This window comes from Thamnophis sirtalis, unplaced genomic scaffold (genome assembly GCF_051295495.1).
Source record: "Thamnophis sirtalis isolate CommonGarterSnake01/CBP01778 unplaced genomic scaffold, rThaSir2_p1.2 scaffold_1, whole genome shotgun sequence".
Classification (NCBI taxonomy): Eukaryota; Metazoa; Chordata; class Lepidosauria; order Squamata; family Natricidae; genus Thamnophis; species Thamnophis sirtalis.
Genome location: NW_028261381.1, coordinates 127608570 through 127633171, shown reverse-complemented (window position 1 = coordinate 127633171; position 24602 = coordinate 127608570). Strand labels below are relative to the sequence as shown.

At 38.9% G+C, this 24602-nt stretch overlaps 1 protein-coding gene across 9 annotated transcripts in view; it reads right to left on the bottom strand.

Moving 5' to 3' along the window:
- The window catches only part of TTLL5 (tubulin tyrosine ligase like 5), a 146170-nt gene that overhangs the window by 32792 nt on the left and 88776 nt on the right, over positions 1-24602 (bottom strand). For 7 of the 9 annotated variants that reach the window (XM_087724422.1, XM_087724409.1, XM_087724413.1 and 4 more), the window contains one exon: positions 22121-22272. In XM_087724422.1, the coding sequence (XP_087580548.1) occupies positions 22121-22272 (152 nt within the window). Of the gene's footprint in view, positions 1-15261; positions 16873-17151; positions 17182-22120; positions 22273-24602 lie in introns of those variants that run through there. The other 2 variants (XM_087724452.1, XM_087724446.1) reach the window with 2 other exon arrangements.

The window sequence follows — 24602 nt, the reverse complement described above, 5'->3', positions numbered from 1 at the left end:
ACAAAACCACTACAACCTTACTCTCTGGAGAGGGAGTCCAGCTGTGAAATACAATGCTATATGTCAGTGGAAGTTTCACTGTATTGCTTTGAAGTCTGACTTCATGAGCCTTGCAGTGATATTGCATTCTTCCAGAGCAAGCACATTTGTTCAGTGCAAAACAGGTGGTAGATTGACAGATCTCACATATGAAGCTGATCATAGATCCAGTAGTTCCTGGAACGCAATCCAATTTTAAAAATTGTGATTCCTTCTATTGCGTACTGTTGTCTTTTTTTTTTTTTGCTGTTATATTTTTTATTTTTGCTTTTTTAAAAATATTTTCAGAGTAGATATTTGTTTAAAGTTAACATTAAGACTTCTAATCCTAATATTAATATCAACATGGTCCTCCAATTGGGCTCTGTCTATCAAAACACAGATTGCATAGGAAAAATTTGTTCACCATAATGTCTTCCCCTCCCTCCTATTGAGAGAGTCGTACAGCATACAAAAAGAACTGTGGCTCTGTATAGGTAGTCCTCAACCTACAACAATTCATTTAGTGATCATTCAAAGTTACAATGGCACTGAAAAAAGTGACACGGCCATTTTTCATACGTAAAACCTTTGTAGCATTCCCATGTGATCAAAATTCAGATGCTTGGCAACTGGTTCAAACTTATGACTTAAGGTTATGCGATCACCTTTTGAGAAGCAAAATCAATGGGGAAGCCAGATTCACTTAACCACCATGTTACTAACTTATCAATTGCAGTGATTCATTTAACAACTGTGGCCAGAAAGTTAATAAAATAGTGCAAAACTCACTTAACAAATGTCTCATTTAACAACAGAAACCTTGGGCTCAATTATGGTCGCAGGTTGAGACGATCTATAGTTGCAGTGACACAGAAATTGAAACTGTGAGTCATGTGTTGCTGTGTTCCCTTTTATATAGAAAACTATGTGGTAGGCGTAATTCCCCTACATATAATACAGTACTGGCAGGCTGGAAGCCAATTATTGTACGCTTTTTGCTAGTTGACCAATGTCAGGAATTTCACACAATGTAGCCCATTTTTGTGTCAGAGCCATGATTAAATGTAAACAATCCCTTCAAGTGAGATGATGCTGAGCCTTAACTGGGGTTCCATAACTCAGTATATTTTTTTTCCTTTTTCTCTCTCTTTCCTCCTCCTACTTTTATCTCGTTTCCATTTAAATATGCACATAGGTTTTAGTTTGATATTTCTTTGTTAATGATAATTTGCATTTGTCAATTACAAAAGAGCACATTGCTTGGATTTGCACAAATACTACACAAATATACTGCAAAATCCTAGATTCTTGGGAAGAACTCAGCACAGATGAAGGCCAATAGCAGCTAAAGAAGTAGCAGCTGTTGATTTTACAGTGTGTGTTTTTGTGTGTGTGTATGTATGTATATGTGTACACACACACACAAACACACACATAAAAGTTATATGGCCACTCGACTCCCAGAGACTGGGAGATTTACAATTGTTCAACATTTAAAAAACAGACAGTACCTAAAACACAAAAACAGCACAAGACAAAGGGACAACGATGGCAGAGAGGAACAGAAAATAAAAGGGGTGGGCATCAATTATCCTCGCCAAAAGCCAGGCAAAGAGCCAAGTCTTTAAGGCCCTTCAAAATCCCAGTAAGATGGAAACTGTTCAAATTGGCTGAACCATAATTGTTTTTAATCCCAACAAACTCTAGCATGGCTTCAGCCATTTATATCTTCATTTATATCTTCTATTTATATCTTCATGGTGTTTTATAACTTCTAGTATAATTTATGGTTATCGATTCCTAAAAATGTATAGCATTTAGTTTTATTGTAAAATTAATTGTAATTTTATAGGATTCTTTTGTGTTTTAATTCCTGTACTTTGTAATTTTTCCTTAATAATTTTATCTTTACATCATTTTATTCTATTAATATGACTTATTATATTTATTTCTATTTTAGAGTAATTGTTATGTTATTAGTTCTATGCTAGTCTCTGACCCAAAATAAATTGTCTCTGTTTTCCTCAGGTCTTTACATCTTCAGTGGAGAGCCTAGGACAGGGGTCACCAATCCCGCAGACCGACATTGGGCTGTGGAATGCCAGCAATTGGGCCGCGCAAACAAGTGTAGCCCCATCCATGGGATGCAGGCCGCATGCAAAACCACGACCCTTCCAGTCTGTGGAAAAACCTTTCTCCATGGAACCGGTTTCTGGTGTTCAAAAGGTTGAGGGCCGCTGGGCTAGAAGAAAGAATACCTGCTACTATACCAGATATTCTTAATTAATTGGGCAAATATAGTATACTATTTCCTTTTCCTTTATAGTTCTTGCTCTAAATCAGTACTCTTAAACCACATGTGAAGGAACATGATCCTTCAGTGCTGTTAATTTCCTAGCTAGGGCTGGTGGGAACGGCAAGTTATCTGGAAGACCATAAATTTCCTGTGTCTATCTTAAATTCTAGAAGAAGGTATCTTTTTAGTTGTTTCTATGAATGCCTCAGTCTATGTCTAATAAGTCTGAGAACTTCCTAGGAAAAGAAAAAATTATCTCATAATTTGATTTCTGAACTCAAACATGTAGGAGAAAATCTGGCAGAACTTTCTTCCTCACTCAGAATCAATTCTGGGTACCATCTAAAGCTTCACTTTTTTAAAAGAAATCATTACATTTCATCAAGATGTGAAATCTCCTCATCATTATAGATAAAAGATGTATATTGCTAAGATCACAGTATAGAAAACAACAAACCGTAAGTGAAAAAACGATTCCCCTCTGTAAAGCTTGAGGAGGAGCCACAGAGTGATAATTATAGAAAAATAAATAAATAAAGGAATATATTTCTTACCACAGGCTGTAAGGGAAAAAAATCCGTTATTGTAATTTATAAGTCCTACAATAATATCAGGGACAAGCCTACAACAGACACTAGTTACAATGCTGCTCTGAATATTGTAATGAACAATTGTATCCACTGTGACAGAATTTCCACTAACTTTTCTGTTTATGCACTTGAAGATCATATAACATTTTCTTGGGTAAAGCCCACCCCTCCTCCAGCCCAAATACTGGGATGTGACTTCAAGCTACTGGAAAAATGATAATCAAATAAAATCTCAATGGGATAGTGTCTTTGTCCCTGAAAGCAGGCCATCCATTCAAAGACATGAATTTTGCTTACGTTACAAAAAGAAAGCCAAAGTTTGCCCAACTATTTTGTGGCATACCCGAAGTTCAGATTGTCAAGATGTTATATAACATGAAACAATATCCCACAGCTATGAATGTACTGAAAATAGGCATGCATGCATGCCATTTGTAGTTTTCGTAGTGCATAGCATGAAAATTACCAAAGACCTTTACTAAAGAAAGGAGATTTGCAAAAACTATTCTCCTCAGTTTTGACAACATACTTTTGACATAGGGGCTATAAAGAGGCTGACAGGCAAAAAAACCCAAACCATAGATGACTGACTTTTGGAAAAATAGAAAAACATTTAAAACTGTTTGTATACACACACACACACACACACACACACACACACACACACACACATATATACACACACTCATACAATGTACATCATAAATCTTCAACATTAATTTATTTCCTTCAGGGTAGCCAGTATAGATCTAATACAATGCAAGATAACAAAAACCAAGGAATAGCATTTTTGTTCTTCTAGGAAAGGATCTTGGACAATTTGCTAGAGCTCCTTACCTTGAGGTGGTGCTCCTTTCTACCAAGACAAACTGGAGGGAGCAAGGAATACTATAGCCACAACAAAAAGCTATCAAAGAGCCTAATTGAGAGGCAAAACTAGAAAAAACCTTTGACACCATGTGCAAAGAAATCAAGCTAAGTATAACATTTCTATATGTATCCCATAAGCTTAAAGGATGAGACAATATTACCACAAGTCTCTCTAACTACTAGAAAGATATATTTCATAAATTTTCTGATCATGCATTTTTAGTATATTTGAATGCCAGCAAAATCAAAAAGTAATTCCTAGCAATTTGTATCATTAAAAGATACACAGAATAAGAGACTAACCTCTAAAATAACAAGAAAAAAATACTATAATGCAGTAAGTACAACAATGACCATACATTCTCTAAATGTTCTCCAGAACTAAGGTTGAGTAGCCTCCACAAGGCCAGCAATGTGGCCAACCTTACAACTCTAGCCTCAGCTGGTATTTCATTGGACTCAAATCTCTTCTTATGCAGGATATCTGCATAAGAAGACAGTGAATATCTCTATGAGGAGCAACAGGTGGGATATTTTGATTGATTCCTCCAATAGAGAGGCCATTTTGTCTTCTCACATTAAACTGGAAAAGCAAATGTAATGCCTTTAATATTAAAGCAACACACGGCTGATTCTAGATCAAAGGGTAGCACCATAGACTGTAAATGGCAACCTCTGTTAAGGAAACTGAATTTGCAATTTAATGAGCTTATATGCCGCCCAATCCCGGAGGACTCCGGGTGGCTTACAAATACGAAATAAAATAAAATAACACATAGGGGAAAGAAACAAAAACAGTTTTAAAAAAACACAACATACATTTGGCTTAGCTGCGGGTTGGACCTGATTTAAAAATCAGCAACCCCAGGCCTGTCAGAACAGCCAGGTTTTGGTGGCTTTTTGGAAGGCCACGAGAGTGGGAAGGGTCCGGATCTCTGCTGGTAGCTCGTTCCACAGGGCCGGAGCAGCTACAGAAAAGGCTCTCTCCCGAGTGGTCGCCAGCCGGCATTGTCCGGTCGACGGCACCCGGAGGAGGCCTAGTCTGTGGGTTCTTATCGGACGTTGGGAGGTGTGTAGCAGGAGACGGTCTCTCAGATATCCAGGTCCAATGCCATGTAGGGCTTTAAAGGTAATCACCAGCACTTTGTAGCGATACTTTTGCCTAGATTTTAGAAAGAAGTAGAGACGTGCCCTGAATAAATTTGCTGGATGCTACATAATCTACTTTCTGTATGGAAATAATGATGGATTTTGCCATTTACATTCTGAAACAATTCTTGCTAAGTGGTTTAATAAGCTGTTCTAGATCCAGGATTGCTTCTATGTCACTGTTTCTTGGGAAACAAGGAAAATATTGATCAGATTATAGAAATTTGTTGAAAACGTGGAACTGGCATAAGTCTTTGAAATTTTAAGTGTTGGATTGCACACATGCAGATTTCACACTTTGTTTGATCTCTGCTTGTATCTTGGCTTACCCCAAAAAACATCTTGTGTGGGATTTTCCATATGAAGAACTGATTTTGGAACAACTTTTCAAAGTATAATCTGTTCCAGAAGAGGTAGGAATAAGGATTCTTGCTGAGAATGCCTTAACTCTACTAGCCCTAGTAAGGAACGGAGGTTGATATGCTAGCCATCTCCTTCCTTCCTTCCTTCCTTCCTTCCTTCCTTCCTTCCTTCCTTCCTTCCTTCCTTCCTTCCTTCCTTCCTTCCTTCCTTCCTCCCTCCCTCCCTCCTTTCCTTTCTTTTCCGCTATGATACCATATGGAGGAAACAGGGAATAAAAGTAGAAATATGTGGGAGATCAGAGTTCATATCATCCCAGTTTTATTGCAAACAGAAAAAACTAGACCAAAGACACACTTTTTCCTCTTACAGAAGACAAGCTGCTGAAACATGTTTAGCTTTAACACTTGTTCCAAAAAGAAGCATCACCAAAACAAATGCTCTAGGAGTGTAGGAAGAACAATCTTGTAACAAACGCCTTCATCAAAAATTTAGCCTGAAGACCCAGAACAGAATACTGGCACACATGTAGTGTTAAATATGTGATTGCAACACTGGTGCAATGGCTTGAAATAAGGAAGTGAAACATTACAAAAGAAGCCTAAAGGCAATCTGATCAAATGATTTCAGCATTCATTTCCAAAGTACATGTGAATCTGAGGTAAAGCTGTTAATCTCAGGCAGTATACTTTGGAAAGAGAAAAGGCAGCTGAAGCTCAGGATCAGAAGAACTAAGAGGTTCAGGAGAGTTTTGTAGGGGAAGGAATGAGCTGACTTCAGACTTTGTCTAAAGGATGTATAATAAGTTAACAGAGGCAACTTTCCAAGTGTATGCTAATTACATCTGCTGAAAACAGTCTGATCAGTTTCAGCACAACCTGATTTAGAACGAGCAGCTGATTGGTGGTTGAATCGGCCTCCCGGAATACTGCTGATTAGCTGTTCCAGGCTGCGGGGATCGCCACTGCTCATCGCCACCACCTATCACCACCTCCATGTGCCTCATTTTTTGGCCTCTGCATGACCCATATTTGACTTCCACGCGTATTGTTTTCAGTCCATTCCAGGCAGCAGGGATTGCTGCCACCGCCTATTGCATTGATTAGCACTGCCTGGAATGGGCCAAAAATGAGACACAGGAGGCCGAAAATGGGCACTAATGGCGATAGACAGCAGCAATGGGCAGCAGCAATGCCCACGGCCTGGAACAGCTTATCGGTGGTATTCTGGGAGTCTGATCCAACTGCCAATCAGCTGCTCGTACTAAATCAGGCTGTGCCGAAGCTGACCAGGCTGTTTGCTACAAGGAGGCAAATTGCTGGGAGGCAGAGGCCGAAGGGTGGGGCCCAGAGGATGGGTGGGGCTTCAGCAACACTCTCTCTATAAGACACAGAGACATTTCCACCCACTTAGGGGAGGAGTGCATTTTATAGCCCCAAAAATATGGTACCTATGATGAAGCACATTTCATTTCTCTATAATTTTTGCATCCACTTATGAATTTTATTTTAAAAACTCCACAATGAAAATTCACTCCAACTTTTGAACAAAATAATGTTTTTCAGAATAGTACCTCAGTTTCGCACATAAATGTCCATTGGATCAAGAATTTGCCTATTAAACTGAGTATTTGTTCATTAAATCCAAATTGTAGTGTAAATGATATTATTTATGTCAGTTAATTGTGCAAATTATGAAAACTGAAACAGATGCAATAACATGGATTTAATGGACATTTTGATTTAACAGATTGTTCCATCCCAAAATAGTTCATTAAATTGGACTATTAAATTCAGGTACCAGTACCTGAAAGTGTCGTTTATACATTTACATACTTGTATAGAAAGTGGGAAGCACTTTAAACAACTGTCTGAGCCTTCCAAAAGATGTGGCTGTGTTAAAGTTTTGAAGAGAAGTCCTTTGAGACTTCTGAAGAGAAGTCTGTAAAACATCTCTTCTGTGTAATTTGCCCAGATTTCAGATACAGTACTAGGATTTTTATAACATAAGCATTTTTACGTAAAAATATTGTTTCATAAAATTTAGACATATATATGAAAATCATAAGTATGTTGCACTTCATATAAAAGCAAACCAGTCATTTTTCATTAAAATGCACAAAGACTAATTTTCTCTCATACAAACTATCTACTTGCTTTTCACCGGGATTTCAATGGTAACTTAATGCTTCACATTTCCAGAAGTAATCCATATTCCACATTCTAATTTCAGATCTACTTCTCTTGCAGTCTTTAAAGTCTATCTTACATTACAAATGCACGGAGGAGGTGGTGTGATGGTTCAGTGGTTAAAGACACTGAGCTTGTCAGCTGGAGAGCTGATAGCCTGGTTCAAGACCTGAGCTCTGCGCAATGGGGTGAGCTCCTGTTACTTGCCCCAACTCTTGCCCACCTAGCAGTTCAAAAACATGCAGATGCAAGTAGATTAATAAGTACCACTTCGATGGGAAGCTAACAGTGTTCCACGGGCCTTTGGCATATAACTATGCTGGCCACATGACTACAGAAACTGTCTTCAGACAATGCTGGTTCTCTCAGCCAAGAAATGAAGATGAGCCCGGTGCCCTTCAGTTGGACACAACTCACAGGGAAACCTTTACCTTAGAAATTATGGAAGCCAGACTAAGGAGAAGGTGAGTTGAAATCATTTTCCATCTTGCCTCAAAACACAGGTGCTGCAGACAAGAAGCCTAAGGCATCAATCATATATTCAGTCTTTCCCAGAAAGCATTTCTGGCATCAGGCCAGCCCCAGAATTTTCAGAAATCTGAAACATACCAAGAAGCCTGCATTTTCTCCACTAAGGCCAGCTCCCAGCTGTTGAGTAAGACAGACGTCCTTTCTTTCAAGAGATTTCAGGGTTCAGTTTACAAAATCCATTCTGTATTGAGGCAAAGAATCAAAACACTAGACTAGAAAATCTAAGCTGCACAACAGGGAAAAGTGGGACACATTGTTAAGCAAAACAAAAACAAAAAAATCCCACAAAGTGTTAAGCACTTATCAAATAGATTTAGGATGAGTCATACAAGTGATACTTCAGAGGAAAAAAAACTGAGACTTGTCCCAAAACAAATTTAAATAACATAAAAGTGTGTAAAATATTTTATACTCTTGACTAATTATTTTTTTCCCTTCCCCCTTGCACAAACACTGGTATGCCAAGAGAAGAATGCAGTATTGGAGGACTTGGTTCAGAAAGACTATGCAGGGCTGAGGGAAAAATACCTGGCAGCTGCTAAAACGAAACTTCAAAGAATCCGCTCACTTTGAAATCCCATCAGGCAGGACCTGTCTCTCCTCCCTTTCTAACTTTCTAAAAGCCTCTGGGAATTAACCACTTCAATGTGCTTAGCAGTTTTCAGACTTTTCCAAGCAGGTAACAGTGAGAAACTGAAGGATAACAGGGACACGAGACATCTCTATTTTTCCCTTAGCAAGAAACAATGTACAAGAACCAATGGGGCATACGGTTGTGGCTTATAGTAAGGCGATAAAGCCCGGGAATTAAAAGATCTGCCAATAAAGCTAATATCTTGATGCACATTTTCCACTTGCATCTTTCTGGATTTACCAGATCAGGCCTTTTCCTCTTATGACCTGTTCACAGTATTCTCAGTAGCCAAAATAACCTGCCAAGACAACTCTGATCTTGCAATTTCCTGTACTGCCTCAGTAGAATTCAGTGAGTGATATGATGAAGCTCCATCAACATGTTGATTCAAATCCATCTCAGCTAAGAAATTGCTGAATGGCTTTTTGTAAAGTACCAAACACCCTGTCTCATTTTCCATCTTTATAGGAGGCAAACTGTCAGGGGTCAACAAGCAACATGTTTTTCAACTAAAACAACAACCCAGGCTTTTGGTCAAATACTGAGGAGCCAGGAAGGTTCTTTAGGAGGTGAGGGACAGGGAGACAAAACTAGAGGTAGATCCACAAAGTATTTCAATAAGGCATCAATCATGAATAGCTTTTCAGTATCTACCTCTTATTTTTCTTCTTCAGGAATTCCCCCCCCCCCACTACCACCACATTTCCCTTGCGAGTGAGAAGGAATTCCTCATCAATACCATGTTAGGAAGTACCAGCCTTCTCTATGAGCATCACAGAGAAGAGATGGTTTAACTAAGTTCAAGCAAGAATGGCTCCATTACATACAATATATCACACAGAAAGGCAAATTTAGCTGTCAGGAATGTACCTTATTTCTCAGAATATAAGATGCACCTTCCCCCCCCCCATAAATGTGGGTGAAAATTTAGGTGCACCTTATGGACTGAATACAAAAGTTTTTGGTCTCCCAAACCCTCTGCGCATTGTGTTTTTGCCCTCCTTGGCCTCCAGAAGCATGAATGTTGAATGTTGAATGTTGATTTTATTTATATGGCGCCCTTTCCCCCCGAAGGGGACTCAGGGCGGCTCACAACTCAACCAGGGAAGTGGGGGATACAGACAAAATTAAAAACGACACAAAACAATACATGGTTTAAAACACACAGCAGTCATACCATTGGAGACGGGGGCAACGGTTCTTTAGCCCCAGGCCTGTCGGAACAGCCAGGTTTTAAGGGCTTTGTGGAAGGCCTGGAGGGTGGTGAGGGTTCGAATCTCCATGGGGAGTTCGTTCCAGAGGGTCGGAGCAGCCACAGAGAAGGCTCTCCTCCGGGTAGTCGCCAGTCGACACTGGCCGGCAGATGGAATTCGGAGGAGGCCTAATCTGTGGGATCTAATCGGTCGGGTGGAGGTAATTGGCAGCAGGCAGTCTCTCAAGTACCCAGGTCCAATACCATGAAGGGCTTTATAAGTGAAGCACTCTGCAGTGCTCTGCACGGCCTCAATTTTGGCCAAAAACAGGCTCGTTTTTGGATTCCCAAGCCCTACGTGTGTCACGTTTTCACCCTCCCAGGCCCCCAGAAGCACTCTGTAGGCAAAAATGGTAAAAACAAGCTGTGCGGAGCACTACAGAGTGCTTCTGAGGACAAAAAGGCGACGCCTTGGAGGTAAAAATCTATTTTTTTCTTGTTTTCCTCCTGTAAATTTAGGTGCTCACATCGTCAGGTGACATATCGGGACTTTTTTCCCCTTCGCTAAACTAGGCATGGGTGTGGCCAGCACATGACGCATCTGGCCTACGGGCCAGAAGTTTGACAGCCCTGATCTAAACCATGGCCCATGGTTGCAGATGCAAATGCAGATTCAAATGAAAGAAAAAGGCAGATTCAAATGAAAGAAAAAGGGAAAACCACACTTTTCTCAGTGTGGTTTTTATTTTTTAATTTAAATCTGTTTTATTTGCATTCCAATATTTTCTTTTTTTAACACTATATGTATTTCAATACTTTAATAACACATTTTTAAAGAGAGAGAGAGTGTGTAAATCTTTCTTTTCTTTGTCAGTTCTGCAGCTACCTTGTTTATGTTCCCTGATTATTCTTCTGAGGAAGGATTCTGCTCAATATTTAATAATAATCCAACCATAATTTATCTATATTGGCCTATAAACAAGGCTTCAAATTTAATGTTATTAAATGTTGCAAAGGTCCTGTCACAAAAGTAGGTTTCACCACTAGATATATTGGACAGACCCCCCAAAAATGCACATTTCAGTTTTTTTAATCTCTAAAGTAAAAAACATCCCTGGAGGCAGAAAGGCAGAATATAATCTCAAATAATAGTCACAAGGATAAAGGTGTGAAAGCAAACTGTAATATTGTGCAAATATAAAATATTAATAAAATCTAGGTATATATAATGGTTGTACATTAAAAAAAATGGAAGTTAAGAACTTCAGCATATGCTATAGACCAGTGATGGCTAACCGTTTTGTTGTTGGGTGCCAAAAATGTGAGCGCAAGCAAGCGCAATAGCCAGGGACGTGCAGTCACTAGAGGCAAGGGAGGCGGGGCCTCACCAGTCTCCTCAGAGAAAGGAAAGGATTTTAAATAATTTTCTTAAAATAATTAAAGCCAGGGTAGTTGCTACCAGATTTCAAGTCACAGTGGCTTGGTGTCTGCTCTCAGTATTAACTAGGAGGAGGCCAGAGAACTCAGGGCCTCTTTTGAATAAGGAATTTTTCGCCTTTTAAGAGTTAAGCAAGAGTTAACAAGCAAAGAATTCCTTATGCAAATGAGGCACATATTCTCTCGCCTCCTGTAAAGGGCATTTTTAGAGGCTTTTTAGAGTTCTCTGGGAGCAACTAGCTCAGTCTGACTCAGAGCTCTGGCTTTCCAAGAGGGGAGGACAGGGCAGGGCAGGGAGAAGCAGAGTTGAAATCGTCTCTGAAACAGCTGGAAAAGGTGCGTGTGGGGAGGAATTCAAAAAGTTTGATCGGAAGGCAGCAGGGGAAGGGGGGGTATGTCAGAGGAACTGCTTTCAAGCCTTTGGAAAATATATCCAATCCAACTTCTGTGTTTGTGTTTGAGAGTGAGTGAATGAGAGAGGGATCGAAGTTCTCTGTGTGCGTGTGTCTGTTTGAGAGAGGGGGGAGGAAGGGAGGAAGGAGGGGGAGGGAGAAGAAAAAGAATGGGAAAACTCATTTTGCAAGGGGGGAAAATGTTGTCGCTTTAAATCGGAACTGAGCATGCCTGGCTGTGGAATTCTGGGAGTTGAAGTCCACAAGTCTAAAAAGTGCCTCACCAGGGCTAAAGCTGACTGCACGTCACTGGCAATAGCACACGTGTGTGCCACCACCCATAATGAAAAGTGCTCTCCCACATGCACATACAATTCCCCCCACACTCCCCATGTGCGTTGCACTGCCGGTGCACTGCTCGACGGCAAGATGAACTTGGTATTTCCTCAGGGAAAAGCCTGCAGAGTCTGGGGAGGGCGAAAAATGGGCCTACCGGGCCTACCAGAAGTTTGGAAACAGACCGTTTTGCCTTCCCGTGGCCTCCAGGAGTCCCTCCGGAAATTGGAAACAGTCCATTTCGCTGGAAATGGCAAAAATGTCCTCTTCCGGCCCTCTGGAGAAACTGAAAATTAGCTAGTCAGCGCGCACGTATGCACTGGAGTTGACATAGGGCAATGGCTTGCGTGCCCGCAGAGATGGCTCTGCATGCCACCTGTGGCATGCGTGCCATAGCTTCACCATCACGGCTATAGACAGACATACCAACAGATAATTTATATATTATATACAGGGGCATATTTCTCATTTAGATGACTATAAACATGATTAATATTTACTATATAAACAATTTCTTTTCTTCTATTCAATCATGTCTGATTCTCAGAGACTGCCTTGACAAGTCCCTGCAGTTTTTTTCTGGCAAGGTTTTTCAGAAGTGGTTGGTCATTGCCTCCTCCTAGGGCTGAAGAAAGCAAATGGCCTAAGATCAACCAGTTGGCTTTTGTACCTAAGGCAGGACTAGAACTCAGTTTTCTGGTTTCTAGCCTGAAGCTTCATCACTGCACCAAACTGGGTCTCTAAACAAATATTTTAATAGCATGTAAACTTTTGAATTTTTTTGATTTTAAAGATTATAAAAACTTGCAAAACAAATAGTAACATTATAAAACTGCATTATATCAAGAGACTGAAAATGAGTGCCCAAGATCATATTCCCACAGGAACTTTAAAAGGAGGTGGTTGTGATATCTGCCATTATTCAGGTGCAACAAAAGACAGGTGAGATTGGATATAGTGGGCTGAGCTGGTGTGAATAAAGCAACCCAAAGTGGTTGCTTTTTTTAAGGTTGGGCTCCTGTCACCAAAAATGCTTATTGACAAATTACAAATAGTTTTTTTCAGAAATCTATTGGACATAGAGGCAACAAGTGAACTGAGGTTGGGGAAAATATCTGGATTACAAAATAATGTCCCCTGGTTTGCAGCATCCAGTACATTATAAGTGCTTGCAAATAAGATGTACATTGACCAGATGCAAGGATCGGATGTTTGAGAATGAAATGTGGCAATTTAGGGCACAATTGGTTGTTGGAGCATTATACAAAGTAGCTGACAGTACTCCCTTGATATCAACATACAGATAACTGTAATAAGATTTAGTAGCTTTTGTTTTAAAGGAAGATACTGTTAATACATTCTAATATGAAACCTGTAAACTTTTATAAGTCCTGGTGACCACATGGTCCAAAAACAAAGGTCTTACTGTGAAAAGATGAATGATATGTCTTTGAAAGCAATACAGAGAAATATATTCACTAAACTGTAGAGTGAGCATATTTTATTACAGGTTTTTTGGCAAATGTCCATGGTCATTTTATCCAAAGTTCTTTGTTTATTTGACTAAAGTAATACCTTCGTTTATAACTGAGGATAACGAATGGAAAAACCACAACCTACAGTTTACTACAGAGCAGCTTAACGCTCTCTTCAGATAGCATAATTTTTTTTATGCTACTTGCATCAACAATGCCAAATCTAAACTCATAATATTGAATAATATAGCAGAAGAGTCTGCATACAAGGAAAAAGTTGCAAGTAGGGGCATGCTCTAAGTAGATAGCTTCAAAAATTAACTGCTTTTCCTAGAATTTTCAGGGTCTGTAATGCTTTAATAGATATAAAGCTAGTGTTTAACAGAATTCTCTTTTTAGAATGGATTTGCTCATAGTCCATATAGAAGAAGTAACAGGTAATCAGCCAAGTATCTTGGCTGCCATGTTGCCAAGAGGTCGGGACACAGTTCTAGCCTATAGCTTCCTATTCCCCTTACAAATGCAGAGCCAGGACAGGACAGAGACCACAGTGCTTCCTAAGCTTTGATACTGCAGGCTCTTTGTATGGCTACAGCTTATATGCCTCTCTTCTTCTTTTCCCTGTGGAAAACAACAGAATTGCAATTTCGCAAAATGAATCAAAAACACAGGCATTTTCAAATAACCAGGGTTTTTTTTTTCTTCCTTAATTCAGCACCCTTTAAATATCATGAAATATATTGGTTTCCTATATTCTCTTCTACCTGGAATGTAACTCCGGATCAAGTTATTATATGCTGTATAAACAGGAACACTTAAATCATCATTGATTTTTTTTTTTTGTTCTTTCTTCCAATCCCCCCAAAGAAATTTTTGGTTTCTGCTGGAACTCTGTGGATGTTTGCCTATAAGCTGAAGAATAAACAACTGCACCACCAATATAGTCCAATATATTCCAAGTCCACAAGTTACAAGTTAAACTGTTCCTTCATCATATTCAATTAAATGTATGAGCATATTGGCCAAGTACGTTTCAAATATCAAACCCAGCTCAAGGTATACATTATCAATAGTCTATAGCCATGATGGCGAACCTATGACACACGTGCCACAGGTGGTATGCAGAGCCTTCTGTGAGCATGCCAGCCGTTGCCCCAGCCCAGTTCCTCCGTGCATGGGTGCACGCCCCCCCGGCAATGCATGTGGACGCACGCATGGGGAGCAGGGTGCATACACGGGAGGCACTGGCATTGCACTTTGGAGCCTTGTGCAGCACCCCTGCACCCCATTTTGACTTCCAGGTTGGTGCAGGAGGCCTTCCAAGCCCAAAATGGGGCATCAATCTGAAAGCCAAAAACTGGGTGTTGGGCTACGATGCAAGCCCCCCCCCCCATTTTGGGTCTGAAAGCCTCCTGCACCAACCTAGAAGCCAAAAATGGGTGCCGGGGGCAGGAGGCAAGTGGGGGGGGGGAAGCGTGTGTGGGGTCAAATGTGCATACATGGGGTGCATGCATGGGGGGTGCATGCACATTGCATTATGGGTGCAGGCTTGTGGACGCTTTCGACACGCGACGACAAAAAGGTTAGCCATCACTGGTCTATAGTTTTGAAAGACACAAAGTCTCTCTTTGGAAATGTATGGGAATAAAATATAAGAATTCTATTTAGATCAATGAAATAAACAAGGTTATGCTTATCTTTAAAAAAATGGGGGGGGGGAAATCTTATGGACAGTTTATTTATTAATTTATTACAGTTAATCACATTGTACTGAAATTATATATTAGCATGGAATATATTTATTTCATTCATTTTATTTGGAGCATAATGTCCTTTTACCATAATCTCAACAAAAGTTTAGCAGCCTCATTACATCTTTACTGTGGAAGAAAATACTTGTTACAATATACTCACATTCTCATATGAATCTCAAACTGCACATTTAAAAAATTCATCTAGTTAGTTCCGGCCTTAGAAAATGTTTGCTCTAGAAGTACCATATTTGATAGTGTAACTTTATTCTAATATGGCAATTTAGCTTTCATTTATCAATAAGTTGTCAGTTCCTGGCCTTGTGCAAGGAATACATAGGAAGGTTTAAACCAGATTGTGAGATAGCACCGATGTGTGCATACACACAGGAAAAAGCCAGGCATCTGAACCATGCCCTGACAGTTCAACTCAGAAGGAAGGGTTGGGCTGGAAAACATAAAACTATAAATTCCAGCCAAATTGTCTGAGGCACTCCTTTCCAAATCACTTGAATAAACAGCCAAAACTTCTGACCAACCATTTTATTATTCATCTCTGGAAGACAACCATTTTGGATTTCAGAACAACAAGCACTACACAATTAGCTTTCTCAAATTTCTATACAGCATAATTATATAGTTTAGTTGGGTCTAATCAAGACTTGGGAATAAATATCCAGAACTTTAACTCTGCTAAGGATTTAATGGCTAATTTAAAGTCCATTTTTGATACAAATCTCAAGACTGAGTTTTGTCCTTCAAAATACATGCATAAATACATCTGCAAGGATGAGAAAGTGAGGGTTGATAATGATTGGGTCAAGCAAGAAATCAAGAGGTAAAAGCATTTATTATTTTGCTCTTAGCTGATGCACATATGCGTGTGTGCACGCACACACACACACACAAACTTATATTTGCTTTATGAACAAAACCATGCATGTATGGAGAAAACCTTTTGAAAGTGGAAGTTATTTAGAGTAGGTAAACTGCTTTGGTGAAAAGGATTAAGGTATCAAATTAGTAATGACTTCATTTGACTACTGACTATATTTTTTTTAAATATAGGAAGATTGAGTGATCAGCCAGACATTCTTTGGCATAGCATAGAGTTTGGTACTTATTCAAAACATATTTACACTGCAGAGTAATGAATATGTATAAGGAATATTAACAGAATGAACCAGTCTCCACAAACACATATTAGTAGGCTTCATAGTTTCTTAAGAATATCAATGTCATGCAAAGTAGCAATTGAAACCTAGGATAGATTAGATGTCTACGGATATAATGAAGACACTGGTGTACAAAAACTTCACCGTTTAAAAAAGCAATAATGTTTTGTGTTTTCTGATTTCATTTAGAAGTTGGCTGAGCAAACGTTTGTAATGTGACTTTCTGCAAGTATCTGCTTCCTTTCATCTTTTCTGCATCCCTTCACACCAATGTCCTTCAGTGCCAACAAGGTCTTAAGAAACAAATCTAAGCAACAACTATTGAATTATTAGATACAAGGGAAACACTTTAATTATATGAAGCAACTGCCAATCTAGAAGAGTCAAGGAATAATGAGTTCTCTTTTCCTCCCATTTCTTTTCATGATTTTTGGAGCAAGTGATCAATAAATCCATTTTTGAAGATGTTGGTATCTGCAAAACACCCAACAAAACCATCAAAAAGTGGATAAAGTCTTGAAAATCTTTATCTTCCTTGCAAACACAGAGAAATTATGATATAGTAGTGACTGCAACACTGACAATTTCTGTTCTACCATAGAACAAACTAAAAAAAATAATTTTAATTTAATCAATGTAGGTACTGCCTGACTCCAAACTGCTTCTAGCCATGTACAATAAAACAAACAGACTAAAAACAGATTAAAATAATTATGAAAAATCAATAAACCTTTCCCCTCCATTTTCACTTACCTGGCTGTTTGGGGTCATACTGTTCTGATACTGTAAGGCAAAGGAAAGCTGAAGTAAAATCATAAGCAGAATTGCAGTCCGTTGATTTTCCACTTAATGACTGCTTTATTTAATCACCTAGTTCAGGGATCCTCAAACTTTTTAAACAGGGGGCCAATTCATGGTCCCTCAGACTGTTTTGGAGGGTCAGACCGGTTGGGTGATCATGGCTAGGTTGTCATGTAACTGTGTGGTCATGGCTAAGTCATGTGACTGGGTGAGTGTGGTCAATTTAACAGTTCATTAAACAATGCACACAAATTAAACTTTAATTTAATTTAATTCCTTTTTTCAGTTGTTTAGGAGTATAGTGGTCTACTTCAGTTTTGCAGCAATTCTTCTCAGTCCCAAGAACCTTACAATTAACATCTCTCTCTCTCTCTCTCTCTCTCTCCCTCCCTCCCTCCCTCCCTCTCTCTCTCTCTCAAATGGGCCCATTTTTTGGCCTTCTGGGGCATCTGTGTACCCCATTCTTCACCTCCCCTGCCTCCAGAAGCATTCTGCAGGCAAAAAAACAGGAGAAATCAGCCCATTTTTTTGGCCAAAACTAGACTGTTTTCACCCTTTTTTTGGCCTCCTGGGGTCGAAGGGTGGGTGGGATAATGTGGGTGGGACAGCCTCACGTTCCTGTGCAGGCCGGATAAATGGCTTCGGTGGGCCATAGTTTGAGGGTCCATGGCCTAGTTGATAGTTCCTATTGTGATTACTAAGTAAGAACTACCTGTATTTATACAACTGCATCACAGGAAACAGAGCACATTTCAGTTTACTCTCTGACCCAACTGCAGACTTTTATTGCTCTAAACCAGGGGTTTCAAACTCACATCATCATGGGGTGGTCACATGACGTATTGCAACTTTCCCCCCCTTTGCTAAACCAGGCATGGGCATGGCCAGCATGTGACGCATCCGGCCCATGAGCTGCAAGTTTGACACCCCTGCTCTATACCTATATTGTGTTCCCCCAACCTTTACCCCATATCATTATTCAGATACACAGAAAACACAACAGTAACACACTTAATGTCTTTATGAGGTCAAAGTCTAGAAAATTAATTCAAATTGAATCAGTTTTCTAAGATCACTCAATTATTCAGGCAATATGTTTTAAAGCCCCTATATAAGTTGCCAGTTTCAACTGTGGTTGCTAAATAAGAATTACCTATTGATAGGAAATAGGATTCAATAAGGTAATTTCAGAACTCACTGATATACTTGATTAAGTAATCAAAACAGATATGGATCACAAGATAAACCTGTTCTTAAACAGACTGCACAGCCCAGGAATAATCAGGCCGATAATTCAGAAATACTTTTTCAGTGCCCCTTCCCAACAAACAATTCATTGTCCTGAAAGAAATTCCAAAACAAGTCAAACAACAGGAATCATAGAGATTTGATCCCTATCTAAGGATTGGGCGTGAGGGAGGGGAGTAGAAATTGCTTCAAAGTTATTCCCATAAAAATAAAGACAATTAATAAACAATAGACCGATATATAATAGTAGTTAATGCACTGCAGGTTTACAGAGGGAATCTAAGAGGGAAAGAATGGGTCCTAACTCTTTGATCTGGAATAAATGTCAACAAGAAGTTGAACTGAATGTTAGAAATACTCAGCCATAACTAGAGCTGCTAGTAACTTGCAAATTTTTTATTTAGCTACCATACTTTTCGGAGTATAAGATGTTCTGAAGCACCTAGCTTTTGGGGAGGAAAACAAGGGAAAATATCTGCCTCTGCCTCTCAGCAATCTGCCTCCTTGCAACAAACAGCAAACAGTACAAACAGCAAACAATATACACTTTGTAGTGTTACATTTCAGATTAGTACAGATGCTGTTAAAATTGATGAGCTTTCTGGAAGTATAGTTATTCTCTGCTATTTAAAAGAAAATACAATAGCACCGGGCCTCTTCAGATCAAGCATTTATTTTTAAAAGCTTCATTTTGTCTAGAAGAAGAATAAAGCAATCTTTAAAAAATAAGTGTAATAATTTGAACATTCCATAGGCATTTATAGTTATTGACTTACCTCCTTGCAGCAAACAGCCTGATTAGCACAAGGAAAAAAAAAAATCTGCCTCTGCCTCCCAGCAATTTGCCACATTGAGCAAACAGCAAGTTTCACTTTCAATTTCTCCCTATCATCAGCTGTTTCAGGCTGCAGGGATTACTATAGCCTATTGCAGCTTCCGCAAGCCCCGGTTTGCTGCAAGGAGGTAAATTGCTGGGAGGCAGAGGCCAAAGGATTGGTGCTGGCGGGTGGGTGGAGCTACATTCAGTGTATAAGATGCACCCAAATTTTTTAGGGGGGAAAAGGTATGTCTTAGGTAATCTTTCTGTTGTAACTTCAGTGTTTCTTATATATAAGTATGAATATAGGTAGTTGTTTAGACACACAATTGGAACCAGAAACTTGTTAAGCAAAGCTGGTACTGAAATCACCACTATGCTTATGATATTACTTTAACTTTCCTTTGCTGTAGAGACGTGCAAAGGTTATAAATGCAAGGTCTGGTCATAAAGTGACATTTTTATTAACATCATAACTGCAAACCATTGCTAGATGAGGCAGTCACTGACAGATGACTATCTTTATTAATCTCTTGACCAGATCTGACCTTGCTCTGACCTTGTTTGGGTTCAGAAGCTAAGGATTGCTCAGAAGTTGGTTGCAACTTGTTTGAAAGGTTATCAGTGAACATCAGGGCTTTAAATTAAACCGGAAAGTTGAAAATCATCCTGGAAGAAGCCTATGGCAGATGTTAGAATGAAAGCTATAATTTAATGGTAGTGTCTCAGATCCACTCCCTAGCATCCCCAGTTAAAAGAGTTTTAAATAGACAGATGGGAAAGGCTTCTCTATGGCATGTTGTCGCAATAGCCAAAACATTATTTTTATATGAATGAGGATTAGCAAATTGAACCAAATCCAAGTGACTTTTGGATGGATACTTCCCCTGAAGAAATAGAAAATGAGTTTGGAAGCATTCCTCTTGCTGTTTCTGAATTCAAGTGACATTTAGCGGTCATGAGAGTTTTTATAAACTGTGTCTGGTTGAACAACTGTAATTTTACTTGAAGGAACCATACTTACTTTAGTTATACTTATGAGGCACTGATCTCAAAAGACAATTTAGAACTTTAATACATCTGGAGTAATATGCTAAGTTGTAATATGATATTAGATTGACCACATTATATCTCTTTGCTGCATGGGCTGAAAATACATTTCAAGGTCTAAGTCAAGCCAACCAATGTCAGCCTTTAAATACAGTATTTTTTGGAGTATAAGACACACTAAGGTTTTGAAGACGCAAATTTTTTAAAAAGTAGGTAGGTAGAGAGAGGGATAGAGAGGGAGACAAAGAGAGAGAAATACAGTAGGTAAGTGGGGGGAGAGATGGGGGGGAGAGAGAAGAGAAATACAGTAGGTAGATGGGGGGAGAGAAGAAGTAGGTAGGTAGGTAGATAGAGGGATATAGATAGATGGGGGGGAGAAAAACACGGTAGGTAGGTAGGTAGGTAGGTAGGTAGGTATAAAAAGAGTAGGTAGGTAGGTAGATGTTTCCAGGTGTATTTATCCATGTTCTGGAGAAGGAAATCGCTGACAATCTGCAGCACCTAAGACTTTGTTTCTGCTGGCACAGCACTTGATTAATGTAATTCTCATCAATCAGTTAAAGAGCTTTCCAAAAGGGGGGAAAAAGTTTTAGCATTCTGCAAACCTCCCCAAAACGGCCTGTTTTTTGCAAAAATGGGCCCTTTAAAAAAAAAGCCTTTGGAGGGCTTGCAGAGTGTTCCTGGGGGGGTGGGGGCGCCAAAAACAAGCAAAAAAACGGCCCATTTTTTGTCAAAAACATTGTATGCATAGCCTTATGGAGGCTTATAGAGTACTGCTGGGGGTTGGCGGGGCAAAAAACAGCCTGTTTTTTGCTCATTTCTGCCCTCCCCAGCCCCCATGAGCTCTCTGAAAGCCCCCATAAGGATATGCATGGCCATTTTGGTGAAGGGGCGGGGCTTTGGGAGGAAAAAAATGCTGTATTTTATGTATAATTTTCAGGCTCCTTTTTGAGGAAAAAGGTGTGTCTTATACTCTGAAAAATACGGTACTTAAAGGCATCAGGATCAAGTTTTTCAGAAATCTCTTCCTTACATGTTCATGTTTTAAAATTTCTGCTTGGGGTGGAGGAGAGAAAGAGAGACATAAAAGGGATCCTTGGAAATTGATTTCAATTTGTTGCTAGGTAAATTTAAAATCTATATTTACCACTCACCAAAGTTAGCTCTCATATACTCATTAATTTCCATTACAGTATTTCCATTAAAGGAGGAGAAGCATTAACATAACTGCTTAGGGTCACAAAAACTACAAGAAAAAAGTGTCATTTGTAGACAGATAAATCAACTTCAGAAAAGTATGGCTAGTCCTACTGGCTGCTCTTTGAACAAGATACCCAACAGATGACAATGCAAAAAGGCAAGATTCTTGTTCGATTATTTGTTCCAAATGACTAGATTTTACATCTTGAGGAAAATGCATTAATACAAACTTTGCTTTTTTGTTATTTATATAATGAGCAAAATATATAATTTCTATATAATATCAGCAAAAAACAAATAGATAACTCTCCTATGCATTACCTGCCTACATATATCAATTAATCTAATTCAGTCATAGTCTTGCAAAAAAAAATATTCAGAAACTGTAGGTTTTCATGGCTATTTATTGGTAAAATTTCTTCTTGGTGATGCCATGTGAGCCAATATATGTGTGCAAATGTTTCACTATTTATGTTGCTAGCTTCTTCAAGAAGTTAGCAGTCAGCAAATAATCACATTATTTCATATTATACGAGCAAAATGCTAATAGAATGTGTGGATATGATTCTAAAACATACATATTTTCGGTCTAATTGTTTCTCTTACCTTAGTGTTAAAGATGCAGGCCTGGTATCAGGAGTGCTGCTGTGCGTTTGAAAAGCCCAAAATGAACCTCCTGGGTTGAGTGGTGGACGATAACTGGAAGCAGTTGCATTTACTTTATTAACAGCTCCGTTTATCATATTTAAATTTGTCAGCTGAAGGGGAGAATAAGCAAATGACAAGCATTTTAAAAGATTCAACAAGACAACAAAAGTATCTTGTCATGAATTTTCACTAAAGGATTACATAGTTAATATATTGTACAATAAACAGAGCCAATTTACACAGCACAGTAGAGACTTTCATTCCTGCTGATTTCATACCGGCAAAAAAGTGTGTCTAATGAGCCATATGAAAGTTAGCAATCATAGTGTGATGTGTGAATATATGATTTCATCATCTCAGAAGAAGCAAGCAAATAAAAGTCATCAACAAATGTTGGTTATTTTCTGGAGTCTTGTGGACTCACAAAAAGGCAGACTCCTGTATTTACAAGTGATACCAAATCTGGCTAAGCAGTAGCAAAAGTATCATTAGCAACATATATTCTCAAACAGAAGCAGCATATGAGGACCTCCGAATTGCATGTGAAGAGATTTTGGGGAATCAAGAATTGTCAAAAATTATCCTCCTCTCCTTTTTATGCCAGAAGAAATTAGTGCAAAGTATCACCTGAAGACACTATTGTGCCAGAATAAATCTTGCCAATGCATCTGGAAAAATATATTTTTCTTTTTAAAATTAATTTTAATTTTAATTGTGTATTAGTATTATATCAATTACAATTATGTATTTATTCTAGTCTAAGCCAGGGAATAAGAATATGGGATTTCAGTGTCTTACCCAACTCCTTATTTTATTACTTTTCAAAAAATGCTAAGCTTCTTGAAAACATAATAGTATTATTTAAATCATAAGCCATGCCATCATTTGACAATATTGCTGAATGAAAAAAAAATCTGCACTGTACATGTGATCATGCACATTGTCCTCTGATATAAATACCTCTCTTTCCAGTAAAAATGAAAGAGCTTAATGCAGCCATCTCTTTCTACATTACTTTCCATTGTTAAAATTATGTTTCTCTTAAAGCTGTTTTTCCAACTGGAACAGGTGTGTAAACAGTTGAATGTATGGTGGATAAGGATGTTTCACACATTCCACACAGACAGGTGCTCAACTTACAGCAGACTTAAATACAGTCACTGGAATCAAAAGCAGGCATCAGAGCATACTGGTTTATTTAAATCAGTCCATCATGTTTCTTCAGTGTTGATAGTTATTCTTTCACTCCTTGATTTGTTTCTGCTGCTATAATTAACCTGCCAGCTCAGTAGATTCCTTGGGGAACAAGTAGAATAATTCACATCTGCACAGCAGAGCTCTGCTTTGCAGACTGTGACTTTCCATCCTCACCATTTGATGTGCCTTATGTGTATAACTATATATAACTATATAACCCTGTGTGTGTGTGTGTGTGTGTGTGTGTGTGTGTATGTGTATGCAGGTCTTGGCATATTTGGGTCTTTTCCTGTGTAAGATTGAGAGTATCTTGGCGACGTTTCAACGAGGTCTCACTTGCCATCTTCAGGCTGGTGCCTTCGGCTTCGTGCTTGTGCAAGCAAAGCGTGATTGGAGCTGCTGCCTTTCTATAAATATTGGTGGGGGTGTTTGGAGTGATGGCTTTGTTGCTGTAAGCGGATTGGTTGGCTGTGTTGTAACATCTTGATTAATTGATGGAATTGATGTTTGCAGATTAATTGGCTGCGTTGTAACATCCTGAACAACACAGGCAACCTCCCAGGAGGTTGCAGCACAGGACTCAGGATACCACTACAATAGAGCTCAGGATGTCATCACACAGCCCATTACCCAGGTTGTTACAACACAAAAGAACAATAGGCACACAGCAGCACCTCAGCCACACAGGATGTTATGAAACAGCCGACCAATATGCAAACATCAACTCCATCAACTAATCAAGATGTTACAACACAGCCAACCAATCCGCTTACAGCAATAAAGCCAGCACTCCACACCCACCCATCAATATTTATAGAAAGACGGCAGCTCCGATCACCCTTTGATCACACAAGCACAAAGCCGAAGGCACCAGCCTGAAGGTGGCAAGTGAGACCTCGTCGAAACATTGCCAAGATACTCTCAATCTTACATGGGAAAAGAGCCGAATATGCCAAGACCTGCATACCTGTACCCGTGAAAATCTACGAAAACAAATGTATAAATATATATATATATATAAATATAAATATAAATAATATATCACCTGTATTATATATAATTGTGTGTGTGTGTGTGTTTTATATATATATATATATATATATATATATATATATATATATATATATATATATATATATATATATATATATATATATATATTTGTTATATTTATGCTGATAAATAAATAAATATAACAAATGTAACAAAAAAGGCAACAGTAAAAAATATTGGGTTTCTGTCT